Source organism: Eubalaena glacialis, chromosome 13, assembly GCF_028564815.1.
Source record: "Eubalaena glacialis isolate mEubGla1 chromosome 13, mEubGla1.1.hap2.+ XY, whole genome shotgun sequence".
Lineage (NCBI taxonomy): Eukaryota > Metazoa > Chordata > Mammalia > Artiodactyla > Balaenidae > Eubalaena > Eubalaena glacialis.
The window spans coordinates 56,713,599-56,731,178 of NC_083728.1; the positions used below are offsets into that span (position 1 = coordinate 56,713,599).

A 17,580-nucleotide genomic window follows, 5' to 3' on the forward strand; every position below is an offset into this window, starting at 1 on the left:
CAGGATCCGCCAAATGCCGGGAATGTGCTCTGAGGGTCCAGCAGGATCCGCCAAAGGCAGGGCTGGGATACAGGGACCCTGTGCATCTCTGACAAGTTCAGAACCTCTGAGCAGCCCCCAGGGTTCTCCAAGTGTGGTGGGAGGAGCCTCAGATGATGGGGCCCCAGCCCAGACTTTGGGAATCAGCAGGTCCGGGGTGGGCCGAGCAATCTGTTTTTACAAGCTCTCCAGGTGACCACGGTGAGGTGGAGGGGCACAGAGGATGGGCTGGGAACGGCGCTAGAGGGGGTCCAGCCCATGATGGCGGTTCCAGCCGGAGGGGCAACCCAGCAAGCGACCCAGCATGGGCCATGGGGTCGATCACCCCAACAGGTGATCAGGATTGTTGTGGGCATCCCGGGTTGGTGCCTGCAGCACCCCCTTGCCCCGGGTGCGGACTGTCCCTTCTGAGAAGAAGAGCGATTAGGCCCGCGGTGGAGGAGTCCCCAGACCAAGGTCCGCTCCATGTTTGTGTTGGGGACAGCGCTGGGCTGGTAGGGCGACTTCGGAGATGACTGCGCAGGCTTTCCAGAAAAGTCTGCGCTGCGGACCCGGGCATATCTTGTTCCGTTTCGGCGACTCTGGCTTCCCTGGGGCCCCCAGGAGGGGGTCCTGACGCAGAGCAGATCCTGCTCCCGCGCTGCACCCACCTGTGGGTTGACTGACAGCCCCGAACATCGCCCCTTGGGGGAGGGGGTGTCCGGCAGAGCACGGGGGTCGCAGGGATCCTCGCCCGGCGCCCCTTGCGGCGGGGTCGCGGTGGTGGGACTCAAGGGAGGCGGGGGCGGGGCGGAAGCGGGCCCGGAGCGGCGGGGCGGGGCGGGGCGAGCAGGCCCGGCCCCGCCCCCGGCCCCTGCAGCCGCTGCGCCCGCGCTGTGTTGTCTGCTCGGGCAGCTGCGAGCGGTTGCGCAGCCAAAGCTGCGGAACCGGTGCTGAGCGCGGCGCCCGCAGGAGCACTGTCCCCACTCCTCAGCCGCCCGGCCCACGGTGAGTGCCGCGGGCTCCCGCCCGGCCGTCGAAGCTCGGCCCGGCGCCCAGCCGACGTACAGGAGAGCCGCCGGTCCAGCTCCCGCGCCGCGCTCGCCGCCACCCCGGGCCCCGGGAGGTCGAGAAGACGCGCCGTCTGCCCCGGGGAGACGGAGGCCGGCGTGCGCTTGGAGGAGCGACCCTCGCTCTTGCGGCCCTCGGAGCGCGGAAGCAGGACCCGGCGGGAGCGGGGTGCGCACTGCGCAGGGGCGGGGGGACCAGACCTCCCTGCCGCGGGGGGCGCGGGACTCCAGGACCACCGTCCGCCGCCGGCTCCCGGGATGCGCAGGGTGACCCCGCTCCTACCCGGCGCGCCATCCCCGGGGGAAGCCGCAGGTGGGCCGGGGCCGAGGATCCCCCCACCCCGGCTCCGAGACGCTCCGCGGGGTTTCCCAGCCAACCCTCCAGGAAGGAAGACGCCCCTAGAGCCCAGTTCCGTCCCCCTCCTGCCGATCCTGGCAGGACCCCTTGCTTTCCCCAAATCCCTCCAGACGTCTGGGTGGGTCCAAAAAAAATACACCCTTACCAGGTTTCCAAACTGCCCCCGAACCGAGCGCCCACCAATGAGAGAAACACCCCGACAGAACTGGGGGGCCCGAGGTTCCCACAGGGAGCTTCGGGAAGAGGGGGAACGGGAGGAAGGGGCGAGAGGGGATGTCACTGAGAGAAGTGGGCGGGAGGAACGCCGCGTGAACAGGTGAGGGAAGACAGGTAAGAGGGGGCCGGCCTGGCCGAGTGGGAGGGAACCTCGGAGGATTTCATTTTAAATGCGTTCATTCTAGAAGCATCTAGCTAGCCTTTTACAGCTGGTCTCAGGCTTCAGAGCTCTAGGTCCACCTACAGAGTTGGTTACAATACAGATTCCTAGGTCCCTCCCTGGGGATTAAGTGGGGATGAGACCCTAATATTTATAATGGGCACGCCAGGTGACTTGCAATGGGGCACTGCAGCCGTGCTGTGTGCAGGGGAGCACTGTGTGCAGAGTCAATGAGGACACGGAGAGGTGGGAGCCGGAAATCCTATAGGAAGAGTGAGGGGGGTCAGGTGGGGGCTGGGCTGGGAAGAGAAGACCAAGAGGGCAGCAGGGACAGCTAGCTGGTGGGGCCAGACATCCTGCCACCCCCTTACACATGCCCACAGCGGCATCAGTGGACCCCCGACCCCTAAGTCTCCAGGGACTGATTTCAGTAAGAAGGCCCCAGCGCCCTGAAGGTGTTTATTCACTCCAAGGGTGGCCAGTTGGCCACTGGGAACTCTGACTAGAGAGAGAGCTGGCCCTCCAGTTCAGCTCAGCTGCCCCAGACCTACCTGCTTCAGTGCCACCCCGGGTCCCCAGTGGGCTAGCAGGAGACAGCTTGGCTTTGAGCCCTGGGCTCGAGGCCTGGCTCAGGGCAGCTCACCCCAGCTCTGGGATGTGAAATGGGACAGTGACATCCACTTTGAAAATTATCATTTCCCATTCAACCCTGGGCCTTGGGCACAGCCCGGGAACATGGCGGGCCTGTCACTTTCAGCTGGGCCCGGTGCCTGTGTGGCGTTCAGCTCCTTGGCCCGCGTCACTTTGTTCGTTGGATGAATGGGAACTGGTGGCCAGGCATGCGCAGGGGTGCAGGCATGTCCTGCTCTGAGCTGCCGGCCAGACCTGGGACTGAGAAATGGAGAACTCAGGAAGGAATCCCATGGGGCCCATCAGACAGATGGGGGGTCCCCTGCAGCCCTGTACCCAGCTCACTCTGCCCTGTACAGGCTGAGGGCCCCTGCAGCCAGTGACTGCTTCCTGAGGGTCGGCCACATGCCCACTGTCAAAGGCAGCTCTGGGGGAGGTGCTGGCTGGCTCCCAGGCTGTTGGGTGCAGTGAGGTCATCACTGCTCAGGCGGCCCAGGGTTTCCAGGGGAACAAAGGGAATTTCTGGGCTCTCAGGATGAGCCATCTCTCCTGGACCCCTGCACCCAGATGCCACTATTGCCCCATCCTGGCAATGGGCTGAGGAAGGGAGCAGGGAGGGGCCGCACAGCACAGGGGAAGGCCAGCCCATCTGGATGGACCCCAAGACTCAAGCCGAGCCAAGAGCTTAGCGCTCGGACACCAGAGCTGGGGAGACCTCGACTCCATCCTGGGCCTCCTGCTGGCTCTGTGGCCTTGGGTGGGTTCCTAACCCCGGGGCCTCAGTTTCCTCGTCTAGGTGGGGGGGCAGAGTGGCACCCCCTCTCCAGGGCTGGTCTGAGGATTATCAGGGGAGGTGGCCTGCCTTGCCTTGAACATTTCGTTCTCACAGAGAAAGCCCCCCACCCTGCAGCTCAGGCCACTTGGCTCCTGCGTCATCTTCATCTCTGGAAATGTGAGCCCCGGAGCCCCTGTCACATGCAGACGCAGCTGGCGGTTGCCCTGGCAACAGCTAAAGCAGTGGCTGCTCCCTGGCTTTGGGGGGCTGTGGGGGGAGCAGCCTCTTCCACTCAGCTAGAGAGGAAAAGGGGGCCCGTGACGCCCAGCCCCCTCGGGACCTCACTGCTGGCTGTAGGGTGACAGCTTCGGGAAGTGCGTGCAGAGGCTGCGGAGCCCCCATCTTGGGTAGAGGCCCCCAGGGGCAGGCACTGATAGGTATGGTGGGGGGAGCCCGTGGGGGCTGAGCCACCTGCCTTCCCTGTCCCCAGCTCTCATGTCTGGCCAGATGACACCCTCTGAGCCCAGTGTCCCCTGGGCCCCACAGGTCCGGGGTTGGAGGATCAGGGAGCAGGACGAGGAGCTGAGAGCTGGTGGGGGTCGCAGACCAGGGATGGCAGCCCGGGCCCACCCAGAGACCTGGTTTGCTCAAAAAGTCTGTTTAGGACCCACAAGGTGGCAGGCATGCCTGGCCCCGGCTCTCCCAGCAGAGCATAAGCGTCCAGGAAGGGGCAGCGCTGGTAAACGGAGACTTGCACAAGCACAGGCCCAGCCCCTGAGCAGCGGGCGCACAGGGCAGGGGCGGGTCTCACCTGGCTCTCCCATTGCTAAGTGCCCGTGAGATCGGGGCAAGTAGAGTTGGATCTGGCTGGGTCCCCATTTCCTATTTTGTCAAATGAAAATGGCAGGCTCAGGCTGATGTGCCTGGCCCTGCGGGGGCGGGGGTGGGGCTCAAGAGTGGACAATGAGGGGACCCAGACAGTGCGAAGGCCCCCAGGTGGGCCGAGGGGAGCACGGTGTGTCCTGCACAAGAGGCCGGCAAGCCTGGGGCAGGGAGCCCGAGGGGTGGCACCGAGTGGCAGAGGTGGCCCGGGAAAGGGTCTTCACTTTGCCCTGATGGTTTTCAACGGGGAAACAGAAGACCACCCTGGGGATCCAGGGGGCCCAGGTCTGGAGGTTGCTGCCTGACCCAGGGGAGAGGTGGGTGCCTGGGCCGGGCCATGGGGTGGAAGAGGCAGGCTCAGGGGCCCTTGGTGGCTTAGCTATCATCTTGCCCTTCCCAGCGGGGTCTGCAGGGGACACTGAGACCCCTGGAGGACGTGTGTGGGTGTAACAGCAAAGGCTGGTCAGGCCGGGGGAACTGGAGTTGGCAGTGAGAGCTGCTTGCCCCTCAGGGGCATCCCAGGGCCTAGCCACCTGTACAGGAAGGTGTCCCCAGAGCAGGGCCTACTCCTCTTCTGGCAAGTGTGGGTTGTGGGGCCACAGCCCCCGCTCACTCTCCTGTCCGGCTCCAATTGCCCATGTTGCCATGGCAGCTGAGCCGCCATGTAGCATCCTGCCTGGAGCAGCCCAGGTACCACGCTGGGATGGAGAGGGATCCTCTGTGTCGAGTGAGGAATGGGCTCCGGGCATTCCCTGAAGCCAGCTCAGTACTAGTCATTCTGGTCTGGGTGGCCAGAACCTGTGGAAGGGATAGGGCTTGGACTGAGCAAGTCTGCAGGCCTGGGAGGGGCTGGAGCCCATGACCCCAGCAGTGGGCACCTCTGAGTAACAGGGGACACCTCAGTCATTGCTCAGGGTGGCATCTGATTTGATCATTGGGGACAGTATGGCAACGCCAGTGAATGAACAAGTGGCCCGACCGGAGGCCGTGGCTGTGCTCTCTGCCCGCAGGCCACCCACCATGTCCACCTTGCTGGAGATCAAGAGCAGCGTGCTCAGGCAGGTACAGGTGTGCCCGTCCTTCCGCCGGAGGACTGAGGAGGAGCCGGCGAGCAGCAGCTCCGAAGTGCAGGAGCCCGCGGCTGGGGCCTGGTGGGTGCCCCACAGCCCGCTCCACACGGTCATGGCCACCTGCACCTGGCCCCCCTTCCTTCACTGACCTCACACACCAGCTGCCCAGCATGGCCCCTGGGGGGAGCCCAGGAGGCTCTGAACCCAAGGCCATGGAGGGCATCATACCTCGCCCCCAGACATGCAGAGACCCTTGAGTCTTGTGGGCCGGCACGTGCCGTGAGCTGTAGCTTCGGGGAGGGTCTGCTGACCCCGAGTCTGGGCTTTCTTGGCAGGAAACCCGGAGATGGTGTGGAGTTCTTCGCCCAGATGCGCCTCATCCTGAAGAAGGGGGAAGGCAGACAGGGCCTGCCGTGCCCCGAGGTGCGGATAGCACGGGCACTGCTGCCTGGCATGGGGCGCTGGGCCAGGCCTCCCCACCTGCCCCTCCGCCCTCCACTCCCTCCCTCCCTGGAGCACTCCCCGCCCCACTGGCCCTGGGAGCCACAGAGGCCCTCACCCGGTGCCCTTCACAGGTCCTCCTGCGCAGTAGCTCCCCAGCCCCCACAGAGCCCGTGGACCCCAGCCGTGGCCTTAGAGCCCTGACCCAAGAGGAGGTAAGGGGGAAGGGGTCCTGGCCCCAGGAGGGGCTGTAAGTACCTCTGTGTGCCAGACTTAGGGTCTGGGGTGGGTGGGCCAGGCCTTCCCGTGGAAGCGAGCAGAGGTCAGGGGTGAGGAGGGACCCCCAGTGGAGGGCCTGCTAGGTGCAAAGGCACAGAGGCAGGGTTTGGGCTCTGCCAGTGGGAGGAGCTGCTGGGGGCTGGGCACACAGGGTGGACTCAAGGAGCCTGAGATCCCCTGTGGCCAGAGCCCGGGGCTGAGGAGAGACAGGGACAGGGTGGCCGGGACTCAGCATGTGCTCCCCTCCCCACCTGCAGGTGGAGATGCTCTATGAGGAAGCCTTGTACACAGTCCTTTACCGTGCAGGGACCATGGGCCCCGACCAGGTGGATGACCAGGAGGCCCTACTGAGCTACCTGCAGCAGGTGAGCCCCATTGGCCCCACCCACCGTCCTGGCCTGGCCCCTCCCCATCTCTGGGGAGGACTGAGACACTTTCCCCCACCTGCTTATGTCACTATCACCTGAACAACACACACAGATTTGCCCCATGTACACAAGACACACACACACACACACACACACATGCACAGGCAGACACAAATAGGCTGACAGGCATACCCAGAAAGATGGAGGGATGGACAGACGCACAGACACATTCAAACAGAAGAACACAAAGACAGACAGATGAACACAGAGACAGATATAAAGAACACACGAAATGACAGGTAGACAGACACATATAGGACATACAAAGAAGGATGGACAGACACACAGAAAAAAGTAGAAAGGACAAACCAACAGATGGACAGACACCTTTATTCTTCACCTGTGTGTGCTCCCCCAACCCCGTGAGGCCCCCAGGACGATAGTCAGCCCTGCTTCAGCGGTACCTGGGCCCTCACACCTGCCCGCCCTGTGCAGGTGTTCGGCACCAGCCCCGAGGAACATGCTGAGGCCATGGAGCGTGTGAAGAAGGCCAAGGTGAGGCTGCCGCCCACCTGGGCAGACGCTGACCAGCGCAGTGCTCGTGTGCAGGGGCTTGGGGTGGAGGGGGCACAGGGCTGGGTCCATGCTGAGCCCCGAGAGGCCCTCACACCCCCACCCACCCACAGGCTCCCACATATGCCCTGAAAGTCTCCGTCATGCGTGCCAAGAACCTGCTGGCCAAAGACCCCAACGGTGAGTGGGGTTGGCTAGCTCAGCCGGGACGTTGGCTAGCTCAGGTCTGGGGGTCACGGGGGGGCCTGGGGTCAGGGGCTGAGGCACCTGCCGTGTCCCAGGTTTCAGTGATCCGTACTGCATGCTGGGCATCCTGCCGGCCTCAGGCACCCTGAGGGAGCCGGGCCCACACAAGGAGCAGCGCTTCAGCTTCCGCAAGGGCAGCAAGCGTGGTGGTCCACTGCCGGCCAAGTGCATCCAGGTCACCGAGGTCAAGAGCAGCACCCTGAACCCCGTGTGGAAGGAGCACTTCCTCTTGTAAGACCCCTCGTCCAGCTGGGTGGCAGGGTGGTTGGGCAGGGTCTGCTGCAGTGCCAGGCTGGTCCTGGGGTTGCATGTGGCAGCTGTGCCTGTATGCGGTCTCAGTGCCTGCCCCAGGGAACTGAGGGGCTGGTCCTATGCCCATTTTCCAGAGGAGGAGACTGAGGCTCAGAAATGGTCCCTGCCCCAGCTCCGGGCAGAGGATCACCTGGACCCTAAAGGGTATCTCTCTGTTCTCCTTATAGTGAGATTGAGGATGTCAGCACCGACCAGCTGCACGTGGACATCTGGTATAGGCCCCTGTGCCCTGCAGGGCAGGGGATGTGGGCGCCTCTGGTCTGGGGAGAGCGGGAGGGGGCAGTCAGGGCCAGGCTGGGCTCCAGACCAGCCAGGTACCCCCACCTCGCCCCACCCTTAGGGATCATGATGATGACGTGTCCCTGGTGGAAGCATGCAGGAAGCTGAATGAAGTCATTGGCCTAAAGGGCATGAGCAGGTATGGCAGGTGGGACCCTTGTGTCCCTGACACTCACAGCTCGGCCACAGGGGCCAGAAGGTGGTGGCTCCTCAGGGACCACAGGTGTGACGCTCACCCTACTGCCCCCAGGTATTTCAAACAGATTGTCAAGTCTGCCCGCGCAAATGGGACAGCAGGGCCCACGGAGGACCACACCGATGACTTCCTGGGGTGCCTCAACATACCCATCCGGGTGAGTGGGTGTCGGGGCGTCACTCATGGAACACCTGCTCATGGGTGCCCCGCCTTCCTGCGATACCGCTGCTGGCTATGTCCTGTGATTCCCCCAACAGTCTCCCATCTTTCTGGGGCTGGGGGGGCACCATGCTGGGAGGAGTGGGGAAGGGACAGCCTCCAGGGGTCCAGGCACCCCTAAGCGCTCCCTGTGCTGGTTACCCGTGTTCAGTGGGAAGCGGAGGCCTGTTTTCTCCCCACGGTCCTGCAGACAGTCTGTGCGGGAGGAAGAGGGAGGCAGAATCGCCAATCTGAACCCCCTTTCCCCAGGAGGTGCCCGTGGCTGGTGAGGACCGCTGGTTCAAACTGGAACCGCGCTCCAGCGCCTCCCGCGTGCAGGGGGACTGCCAGCTGGTCCTCAAGCTGATCACCACACAGGTGGGAAGCCAAGGGGGACCCCCGCCCTGCGGCCCTGCGCCCCAGCCCATGGGCTTGGGCAGGGCTGGTGACCGGCGGGCCCTGCGTTCCAGAGGGACACGAGCATGAGCCAGCGCGGGCGCTCGGGCTTCCTGTCCTACCTGCTGCTGCTCAGCCGTCTGCTGCAGTTCGAGCACCGAGCCGAGGAGGTAGCGCCGCCCTCGGGCCCCCGGGGCAGCCAGGCGCGGCGTGGGGAGGGCGAGAGGGGGAGGCCGGGGACCTGGGGGCCGAGAGGGGATGGGGGTCTCCCGCCTCCACCCACGCCCGGCCCGTCCCCCAGCCCAACTCGAGCAGCTGGCGCGGTGAGCTCAGCGGGCCTGCGGCCACCGTGCTCTGCCTGCACGGCGCGCAGAGCAACCTGTCGGCGCTGCAGCTGGCTGTGCTGTGAGTGGGCGAGGCCGCGCCGCAAGAGGGCAGGGCCCCGACGCGGCGGAAGGGCGGCGGGAGGGGCGGAGCCTCGGCGGGCGAAACTGCAAGTACATGGGCGGGGCCGTGTCGCGAGGGGCGGGGCACTGGAGGGGCGGGGCCCGGAAAGGGGCTGTGCTGTGAGTTGGAGGGGCGCTCGTTTCTTCCCGGTCCCGGCCCCAAGGCCGCTGCCCTGACCCTGGGCTGGGGCCCCGCAGGCACTGGCAGGTCAGCAGCCGCCACCATCAGACTCGCACCCTGGACTACGGCTACCTGCTGGGGCTGCTGGAAGATATGCAGGCACACTGGGAGGAGGCAGCCTCGCTGCCCCAGGAGCAGGTGGGCTCGGCTGAAAATGCTGTTCCTGGGGGGTGTGCTGTGGAGTTGCTCGGGCTGGGGCAGGCAGGGACGGCCAGAGTCCTGCCCTGGTGGGGTGCACAGCCTGCGGGTGCGGTAGGTGGTTAAAAACAAACGGACAAATTGCGGGACCTGGGAGAGAGCACGTGCTGTGCGGTCCCAGGATCGGGTGTGCGATACCTTGATGGAGTCCCGAGGGAGGGAGGCCGTGCCGCTTCAGCCCCGCGAGCAACAGAGGGAGTGGGCCAGCTCGCAGGAGGCACAGCTGGTAGTGCAAAGACCCTGAGGGCGTCTGTGCCTCCAGGGGGAGCTGCGGAGGCAGGGGCTGGAGAGGTCATCACTGCAAGGCCAGTGGGGTTGGAGGTGGTGGTAGGGAGGGTGCTCCTCAGTGCAGAGCCTTGTAGACTGGCTGGTTCTGCCGTGGAGCGGGCACTCAGGAGTCAGTTCTTAAGGGCCCTGTCCCCCAGGAGGAGGGACTGGCAGACAGCTTCTCCGCCTTCTCTGAGTTTGGGCTTCGGCTGCTGCGCCAGCTCCGAGACTACTTCCCTGCCACCAACAGCACAGCCGTCTACCGCCTGGAGCTGCTGTTGAAGTGGGTGCAGCCGCTGGCACGAGGGGTGGGGGTGGGGGTAGGGGTAGGGGACTGGGTGGGGCACCCCCAGTCAGCGGGTGACGGGTCGCCCAGGTGTCTTGGCAAGCTGCAGCTCTTCCAGCCTTCCTTTGAGATCTGCCCCTTCGAGACGGAGCTAAACATGGACATTGCTGCTGCCCTGAAGGTGTGTCTGGTAGCTTGGTCTGGGCTAACTGCTCCGGCCCTGCCCGTGCCCCTGCCCCCGCCTGGACCTGCTGTACCACACACACTTTGTTGTCCTTCTTCCCTCCCACCCACCATTCTGCCTCGGTGGCTTCCCTTGCAGAGAGGCAACCGTGAGTGGTTCGACAAGCTCCTGAACTCCCAGAGTCCTCGTGAGCAGGTGTGACTCAGGGGGGCATGGGTCAGGGGAAGCAGGTGTGGCTCAGGGAAGGGGGGGGGCAGCATGTGGGTGCAGGCCAGAAGGTCAGTGTACTGGGCTTCCTTGCAGCCGGGGCCACAGCGCCTTGCAGGGCTGGTCAAGCTGGCTGACGCTGTCTACGAGGACCTGCAGTCCTGCTATGGCATCTACGCCAGCCTCTTCCACAGGTGGGGCCAGCGCTCTCCCTGCTGCCCCTGCACCCAGCCCCTCAAGTGCTGCTGCTGGGCTGGGGAGCAGGGAGAGCAGATGTCTGAGGTGTGTCCTTTGCAGCATCATCAAGATCGACTTCTTCACCCTCACCTTTTGGCAGCTGGAGCGTCTGGTGAGGAGGCGGCCTGGGGAGAGCCCCCTGGCTGGGAAGGGGCCTGGGTTTCCTGTTGTTGGCAGTCTGACTCCACCCTCCTGGGCAGGTGGCGGAAGAGGCGTGGGTGCTGACGGAGGAGCTGAGCCCGAAGATGACCCTCGAGGTGGCCTCAGGGCTTTTTGAGCTCTACCTGACCCTGGCAGACATCCAGCGCTTCTGGAGCAGCATCCCGGGCCGGTGGGTGCCCTGCCCCCACCTGTCCTCCAGTCTCCTCTTGGAGGGCTCTGTGCAAGAGACTCTCCCCCGGGCCTCCTTAGGCTAGGAACCTGGGACATGTTGGCTCAAGGTGTCTGAGTTGGGGCGAGCTCTGACTGGCCTTCCGCTGCAGGGACAGCCGCTCCCTTGCCCTGGCTGGCATCCATGCCCCGTTCCTGCCCGCTGTGAAGCTTTGGCTGCAGGTGCTGCGGAACCAAGCCAAGTGGAGGCTTCAGGGAGCCGTGGATGTGGACACAGTGAGTGAGCACCCAGGCCTGAGGGTGCTGGGCTCATCCGGGGCACCCTCACAACCAAGGCTTCCTCCTGCTTCCTAGCTGGAGCCCATGGATTCCTCCTCCAAGCACAGCAGCTCCGCAGCCACTGCAAGCCTCTGCTTCAGCCACATGCAGGAGCTGTGGGCCCGCCTGGCATGGCCAGACCCTGCCCAGGCCCAGGGGCTGGGCACCCAGCTCAGCCAGGTGGGGACTCCCGAGAGGAGATCGGGGTCTGGAGGGGCAACAGGGCCAGGGGACATGGCCCACAGCTCCTGAGCCCCCATCTTCCACCCCAGGACCTGTGTGAAGCTGCCCTCTTCTACACAGAGCTGCTGCGGAAGAAGGTGGACACTCAGCCTGGGGCAGTGGGCGAGGCAGTGAGCGAGCCAGTGAGCCGACAGGCGGGCGGGGAGGGGCCAGTTGGGGGGAGGAGGAGGTGCGGTGGGGCCACCAACCGACTGCCAACCTACACATGTCCGGCACACCTCCCCAGCTCTGCGTGGTCCTCAACGACGTGGAGCTCCTGCGCAAGGCTGCTGACCAGGCGCTGCGTGGCCTGGTGTGGCCGGAGGGGGCTCCAGGGCTCGAGGGTGTGCTCCCGCGCCCCCTGCTCAACTGCATGCAGGCCCTGGATGAGGACCTGCAGCGGGAGGCCCGAACCGTGACGGCACACCTGACCTCCAAGGTGGGCAGGGATGGTGGGGCGGGACCTGGCTGCCACCTCCCTGCACCCCAACTTGGTGCTGAACGCTGTCCTCCCGCAGATGGTGGGTGACATCAGGAAGTACGTGCAGCACATCAGCCTCTCGCCCGACTCCATCCAGAACGAGGAGGTGAGTGCCCTGCCAGGTGAGGGCTTGGGCATGGCGGGGAATGTGTGTGTGGGGTGGGGGCCCAGGCTCAGTCCCAGCCTGAGGACCCTGCCTGCAGGCCATGGCCCCGCTCCTGAAGTACCTGGACGAGAAGCTGGCTCTGCTGAACGCGTCACTAGTGAAGGAGAACCTGAGCAGGTATGGTCCCGGGCAGGTGGAGCAGGGCTGGCCCAGTGTCCAGTCACAGATGCTGAGTGTCCCTACAGGGTGCTGGAGGCCCTCTGGGAGCTGCTGCTACAGGCTATTCTGCAGGCTCTGGGCGCAAACCGTGACGTGTCTGCCGACTTCTATGGGCGCTTCCACTTCACGCTGGAGGTAGGGCCATGTGGAAGAGCCCTTCCTGCTGCAGCTCCCAGTTCCTGGCTCCCCCCAACCCCAGGCCCAGGGCGACAAGCCTGCTGACCCTTCCCAGCTGCCCTGCTGCACCCTGCTGGGACGCCAGGCCTTCCCTGGACACCCCTCCTCTGGGAACCCACCAGGGCAGCATCTCCTTCCCCCAGCCCACCTGTGTCAGAAGCACCTGGGCCACCTGTTAAGACAGCTATCTGGCCTCAGGCACCGACATTTTCCCAAGCTTCCTGGGGGCTTCTGATACGCCCCAGGTGTGAGTGGCTCTGCCCTGGGCTCCCGAGAGCCCGAGCTGGGTGCTGCTCAAGGCTCCACTCTCGGTCCCCAGCACCCACCTCGCCCCTGATATCTCTCCCTTCTTGCCCCGCCGCAGGCCCTGGTCAATTTTTTCCACGCTGAGGGCCAGGGTTTGCCCCTGGAGAGCCTGAGGGACGGAAGCTACAAGGTGAAGTTTGGCCCTGGGGCCTCTGACAGAGGAAGGGGGAGGGGCGAACACCAGAGACCCAAGTTTGAGTTCATCCACGCCCCACACGTGAAATGGGGCCGTGAGGAGCTGCCGGCATCACCAGGGGCCTCCTCCTTCCTGCAGAGGCTGGAGGAGGAGCTGCGCCTGCACCAGTGCTCCACCCGGGAGTGCATCGAGCAGTACTACTTGGACAAGCTCAAGCAGGTAGTGCGGCCCAGGTGCGGGCACGAGGCCCCGCCTCCGGGAGTCCCCGGGCTCCGGCTCACCGGCCCCCTGGCCTTTCCACAGAGGTCCCTGGAGCACAACCGGTTTGGGCGCCTGAGCGTCCGCTGCCACTACGAGGCAGCCGAACAGCGGCTGGCGGTGGAGGTGCTGCACGCCGCCGACCTGCTCCCCCTGGACGCCAACGGTGCGGGAGAGGGGTGCGGCGGGGCGGGGCGAGGCGGGGCTGGCGGGGACGGCGGCGTGGTCCGCTCACAGCCGTGTCCCTAGGCCTGAGCGACCCCTTTGTGATCGTGGAGCTGGGCCCGCCGCACCTTTTCCCTCTGGTCCGCAGTCAGAGGACCCAGGTTAAGAGCCGAACGCTGCACCCCGTGTACGACGAGCTCTTCTACTTGTGAGTGTCCCTCCCTGCCCTGCCCGTCCGGAGCCGGGAGCAGGGTTCCAGGTGACCACCACCCGCCTCCCCCGCCCCCAGCTCCGTGCCCGCAGAGGCCTGCCGCCGCCGGGGCGCCTGCGTGCTGTTCACCGTCATGGACCATGATTGGCTGTCCACCAACGACTTCGCGGGGGAGGCAGCCCTGGGCCTGGGCAGCATTGGCGGCGTCGCGAGGCCCCAGGTGGGAGGGAGCGCGAGGGCCGGGCAGCCGGTCACCCTGCACCTGCGCCGGCCCAGAGCCCAGGGTGAGTGAGGGGCGGGGCGGGGCGGGGTTGAGGGCGGGGCCAGCCGGGGCTGACGCTGGCCCGGCCCCGTCCCATCCCCGCTCCACCCGCCCGCAGTGAGATCGGCACTTAGGATGCTGGAAGGCCGCAACAACAAGGAGGCGCAGGAGTTTGTCAAGAGACTCAAGGAGCTGGAGAAGTACATGGAGGCGGACCCCTGAGGCCCTGCGGCCGCCAGCCAGGCCCTCCCCAAGTCCCCGTGTTGTTCTCTCGCCGTGGTCAGCTTTGTGCAGCCGGGCTCGTGGTGCTCCTTCCCCTGCTTCATGGTGTGTTTGCTGTGGCTGGACTCCCTGGGCTCCCTTTTGCCCTGGCCGTGTCTCTGTGGTATGTGCTGTGAACCCCCTGTGCCCAGTAAACCCCACCCCACTGTATCTGGACGGCCAACTGGGCAAGGCCTGGCCAGCAGCTGCCCCCCAAACCCTGGAGCAGAGAGAACAGGCCTGGCCGCCAGGTGAGCTTCCCGCCTTCCCTCAGGTTCCACAGCCACAGGGCAGGAGGGCGCTGGTCTTAAAAGCAGGGCTCTCAGTGGGGCAGCCTTGCCCCCCAGGGGACATTAGGTGCTGCCTGGAGACATTTTTGGTAGTCAGTCACAATTGGGGAGTGGGTGAAGGCTGTTCTATTGGCACCAGTGGGTAGAGACCAGGCTTGACATCCTGCCATGAACCCTCCCCCCGCCAACAAAGAATGGTTCACCCCTAAATATCACCAGTGCTACACAGGAGAGCCCTGTCCTAAAGGAAGTTCTGTCCTCGTCTCTCCAGGGCTGGGGCAAGGCCTCACTAGGTGAAGAGGCAGGAAGGTCTGCGTTTTGAGTCTGGACAATCCAGGCTTTGGAGAGAGAGGGTGAACATGTGCAGTGTCCCCACCCTTCTCCAGGGACCCTCCACCCCAGAGGGCATGTGGAGGGTGGTTTGCCTGAGAGCTGCACAGGTCTCCAGTCCCCACCCAGCTGACAGGCCCAGGGTCTCTGGCTGAGGATGTCACTCAAGGCTGGTCAGTGTAAGGGGCTCCATGCCAACTGGCCAGCTATCTGGCGTTTCTTTTCACGAACGCATGGCTGCCCACACAAGACCTACCCCGCAGCCCCATCCCCACACCCCAGACTCTTCTAGGCAGGGTCTGCCTCACTAGAGGCTGAGGGTCCCCCCAAACCCACAGGCCAAGCGCAGAGAAGCAGAGGCTCACACAGGGATCTCCTTGGCTTGCAGCTTCATTGGGAGGGCTCTGAGGCAGGACCCAGAGCAAGGCCGGGTTAGAAGCACAGGGAGAAAACCCAGACAGAGTCCAGTCTTGCTGGCAGCTGCAGGGGCTGAGGCCACCAGGCCTGTGTGTGTTCCCGCAAGTTCCACTGCCATCTCTAGATGTCCTCGTCACTCCGCCTTGGAAAATATACATGTCTGCAACTTTCAGTCTCTCTGCCGTTTCTTGATTCCTTTCCAAATCTCTGTGGGGACCCTGGCCTCCCTCTCTTCAGGGCTGCTGCTGCTGCCTCCCCCGTCCTCGGGGTCAGGCCCAAGTTCCCCAGACTCCTCCTCGGTGTCACTGTCAGCCCTGTCTCTGGGCAGCCTGGGAGGGAGGGGTGCATTCACTGGCCAGTCTGAGGTAACACCCCTCCCCACTCACTCACCAAAGCCCCCAAGCTGAGGACAGATTCCTATTCCCTGTCCTCTCAAAACTGAAATCTCTCCATCAGGACATCCACCTTCCCTTCTCCGCACTCGGAAAGGCATCCTGGTGTTGTTTAGGACACCACCCCACCCTGCAGCAGGAGTGGCTGAGGCCAGAGGCGGAGGGGAGCCCTGGGTCTGAGCTGTCATGAAACTTGGGAAGCCCAAGGACCTACCGGGGGCCAGACACGGGCCTGTTGGGGTTTGCAAACTCTCGCCCTGAATCCACATCAAAGGGATCTGAATCGAGGAATCAAAGAGGAAAGCGACCTGTAGGTGAGCCTGGAGCAGAACCAAGCGTCCCACAGCTGTGGCAGGAAGGCTCCCCCCAACCCCCAGGCTTCTCAAAGGAGGTGGCAGGCCTGGAGGGTGCTGGCTCCCACCCGGGGGGGCTTGTGTCTGTGCCAGGCCTCACCGATTTCCTCCTCTTCCTCAGGCTCCTTGGTGTGGGCCAGGAACTCCTGCTCTGCCTGCAGCACCTCCTCTGGGCCACTGCAGGCTGCATACTTGTCCAGGAGCTGGCGGTTCAGGTCTAGGAAGCCCTTGCCCCACTTGAACTTCCGTAGCAAAATGACAGCAAGGTCTGAAAAACCTGTTGGTGCAGGAAACAGGAATTCCAAGGATGTGGACAATCCCTCTCCTGTTACCCTTGGAGCTGGTTCCTTCTGTCCCAGGAACTAAAAGTCCCGCTGACACTTTCCCACGGTCCAGACAGCCCATGCCCACTCACCAGCCTCTGCCTCAGTAGCCCATTAAGTCCCTCTCCCCACAGGGAGTCTCACAGGGCCACCCACCTGGGCCTCCATGTGGACCATAAGGTCTCTGGGGGTGAGCTGTAGTAACAAAGGACTCTCAGGGCGGTGGTGCCCTGACAACGAGGGCCAAATACGAGTGCTTGTAGGCCAGCGATGTGTTTTGCCTCCACCTCAACCCGGCATGGCGAGGACTTAAGCGGGAGTTAGGATGAAACCCTGGCCACCTCCCCGTACATGGTCATGCTCCTCCTGGGACTTGCAGCAGAAAACACACTGCTGGGAGCACAGCCAGACTCCAGGCTGCCAGGCCCCGACACTCACCCAGGATGCAGAAGGTAGCAGCGAAGGCCTCCACGCAGGAGAGCCTGCAAGGCCGGCCATAGTTCACAGGGTTGGCAGCCACCAGGTGGGGCAGGATCCGCAAGTGGCTCCCTCGCATCTTCCCAAACGGAGTCTCATCCAGTCTGGCCCAGGAGCAGTCGATGACGGCAACCCCGGACCGTGCCACCAACTGTCTGCCAGGAGCAGTGTAGGGCTTGGTTCTGGGGTCAACTTGGTGCTGGCCCCACTGGGGATTCAGGGGCATCATTTCCCCATCCCAATGACCCCCAAGGACTCTCATGGGCCAAGCTTTTGAGGCAGCTGGGGGGAGGTGTTCCTCGATAAAGCTCATTTATTCACTCAACAAACGTTTATTGAAACCTGCTGCATCCTGGACTCTGCCCTAGGTAATGGGGGCAAACTAGACAGATCAGTGCAAACAGGTGAGCGCTGAAAAGAAGGATGCGCCAGAGTAGGGGACTCATTAAGAAAAGAGTCCCAGGAGGCACCCCGCCCTCCCCACCCCCACACCCTCCCCACCCCCACACCCTGTCCTCTCCCGCCTACCTGTCTGCGGGGGACACGTACTGGGAGCCCACGGGGCTGAGCACGAGGCCGCCGAACCTGTGGCCCAGACGTAGGCAGCGCACCAGTCCCAGGCGCGCCAGCTTGCGGCCGGTGCAGCGCCGGGGGTCGCAGTGGCCCAGCTCCCACATGGCCAGAGCGCAGGGCAGCTGCGCAGGGCCCGGGACGCCCTCGTCCTCGGCCGCCTCTGGCTCCACGGACGCTACACCGGGCACAGAAGGGTACCCGGCCTCAGCCGCAGCTCCGCGACCCGACCCTGGGCCTCCGACCCCCGCCCCCGCTCCGGATCACGCCCCACTCACCGCGCAGCGCGGCGCCCACCTCCTCGGCGAAAGCCTCCAGAGAGCGGCCCGCGGGGCGCCGAATGCGGCCACCTTCGGCCCCCGGCCCACGCGCTGCCCTGCGGCGGCCCATGGCTGGGAGCAGGGCCCGGGAGTCCCGCCCGCTCGCAACTTTTCAGGCAGCCGAGGCGCGGCTCTGCGCAGGAGCCGGACGCCATTTCCGGTTCCGGCGTTCATGTGACAAGT

At 64.6% G+C, this 17,580-nt stretch overlaps 2 protein-coding genes across 6 annotated transcripts; one reads left to right on the forward strand and one right to left on the reverse strand.

Moving 5' to 3' along the window:
- Positions 1 to 917: 917 nt before the first annotated feature.
- Positions 918 to 15,279, forward strand: BAIAP3 (BAI1 associated protein 3). 3 transcript variants are annotated; one of them, XM_061210093.1, is made up of 34 exons: positions 918 to 1,026; positions 5,120 to 5,260; positions 5,515 to 5,602; positions 5,755 to 5,835; positions 6,157 to 6,264; positions 6,763 to 6,822; positions 6,954 to 7,020; positions 7,122 to 7,317; positions 7,566 to 7,610; positions 7,739 to 7,816; positions 7,928 to 8,030; positions 8,342 to 8,449; positions 8,542 to 8,637; positions 8,769 to 8,872; positions 9,112 to 9,232; positions 9,718 to 9,842; positions 9,936 to 10,026; positions 10,168 to 10,224; positions 10,333 to 10,430; positions 10,534 to 10,585; positions 10,674 to 10,804; positions 10,956 to 11,079; positions 11,158 to 11,301; positions 11,394 to 11,486; positions 11,591 to 11,782; positions 11,862 to 11,930; positions 12,028 to 12,107; positions 12,176 to 12,284; positions 12,691 to 12,762; positions 12,907 to 12,987; positions 13,072 to 13,192; positions 13,276 to 13,399; positions 13,481 to 13,686; positions 13,783 to 15,279. In XM_061210093.1, exons 2-34 carry the CDS (start codon positions 5,130 to 5,132, stop codon positions 13,884 to 13,886), a joined length of 3,459 nt encoding a protein of 1,152 aa, XP_061066076.1. In that variant the 5' UTR covers positions 918 to 1,026; positions 5,120 to 5,129; the 3' UTR covers positions 13,887 to 15,279. The 3 variants fall into 3 exon arrangements, with proteins under 3 accessions (XP_061066076.1, XP_061066078.1, XP_061066077.1); XM_061210095.1 differs by having other exon boundaries at positions 11,394 to 11,441; XM_061210094.1 differs by lacking the exon at positions 918 to 1,026 and adding an exon at positions 1,096 to 1,257.
- On the reverse strand, positions 14,920 to 17,549 carry TSR3 (TSR3 ribosome maturation factor). Of its 3 annotated transcripts, none has more exons than XM_061210097.1 (6): positions 17,356 to 17,549; positions 17,057 to 17,255; positions 16,469 to 16,662; positions 15,808 to 15,984; positions 15,569 to 15,632; positions 14,920 to 15,291 (listed from the first exon to the last, which is right to left on the reverse strand). In XM_061210097.1, exons 1-6 carry the CDS (start codon positions 17,465 to 17,467, stop codon positions 15,132 to 15,134), a joined length of 906 nt encoding a protein of 301 aa, XP_061066080.1. In that variant the 5' UTR covers positions 17,468 to 17,549; the 3' UTR covers positions 14,920 to 15,131. The 3 variants fall into 3 exon arrangements, with proteins under 3 accessions (XP_061066080.1, XP_061066081.1, XP_061066079.1); XM_061210098.1 differs by having other exon boundaries at positions 14,920 to 15,104; positions 17,036 to 17,255; XM_061210096.1 differs by having other exon boundaries at positions 17,036 to 17,255.
- Positions 17,550 to 17,580: the final 31 nt, after the last annotated feature.

What these genes read in the sequence shown, in the direction of transcription:
- TSR3 (XM_061210096.1), bottom strand. Translation starts at nt 17,467, where the DNA reads ATGGGCCGCCGCAGGGCAGCGCGTGGGCCGGGGGCCGAAGGTGGCCGC. An exon ending in TGCTACCTTCTGCATCCTGG is followed by an intron (nt 15,985 to 16,468) that starts GTGAGTGTCGGG and finishes CTGCACCAACAG; the next exon opens with GTTTTTCAGACCTTGCTGTC. An exon ending in TGAGGAAGAGGAGGAAATCG is followed by an intron (nt 15,633 to 15,807) that starts GTGAGGCCTGGC and finishes TCCTCGATTCAG; the next exon opens with ATCCCTTTGATGTGGATTCA.
- BAIAP3 (XM_061210093.1), top strand. Translation starts at nt 5,130, where the DNA reads ATGTCCACCTTGCTGGAGATCAAGAGCAGCGTGCTCAGGCAGGTACAG. An exon ending in TTTGGCAGCTGGAGCGTCTG is followed by an intron (nt 10,586 to 10,673) that starts GTGAGGAGGCGG and finishes CCTCCTGGGCAG; the next exon opens with GTGGCGGAAGAGGCGTGGGT. An exon ending in TACGACGAGCTCTTCTACTT is followed by an intron (nt 13,400 to 13,480) that starts GTGAGTGTCCCT and finishes CCCCGCCCCCAG; the next exon opens with CTCCGTGCCCGCAGAGGCCT.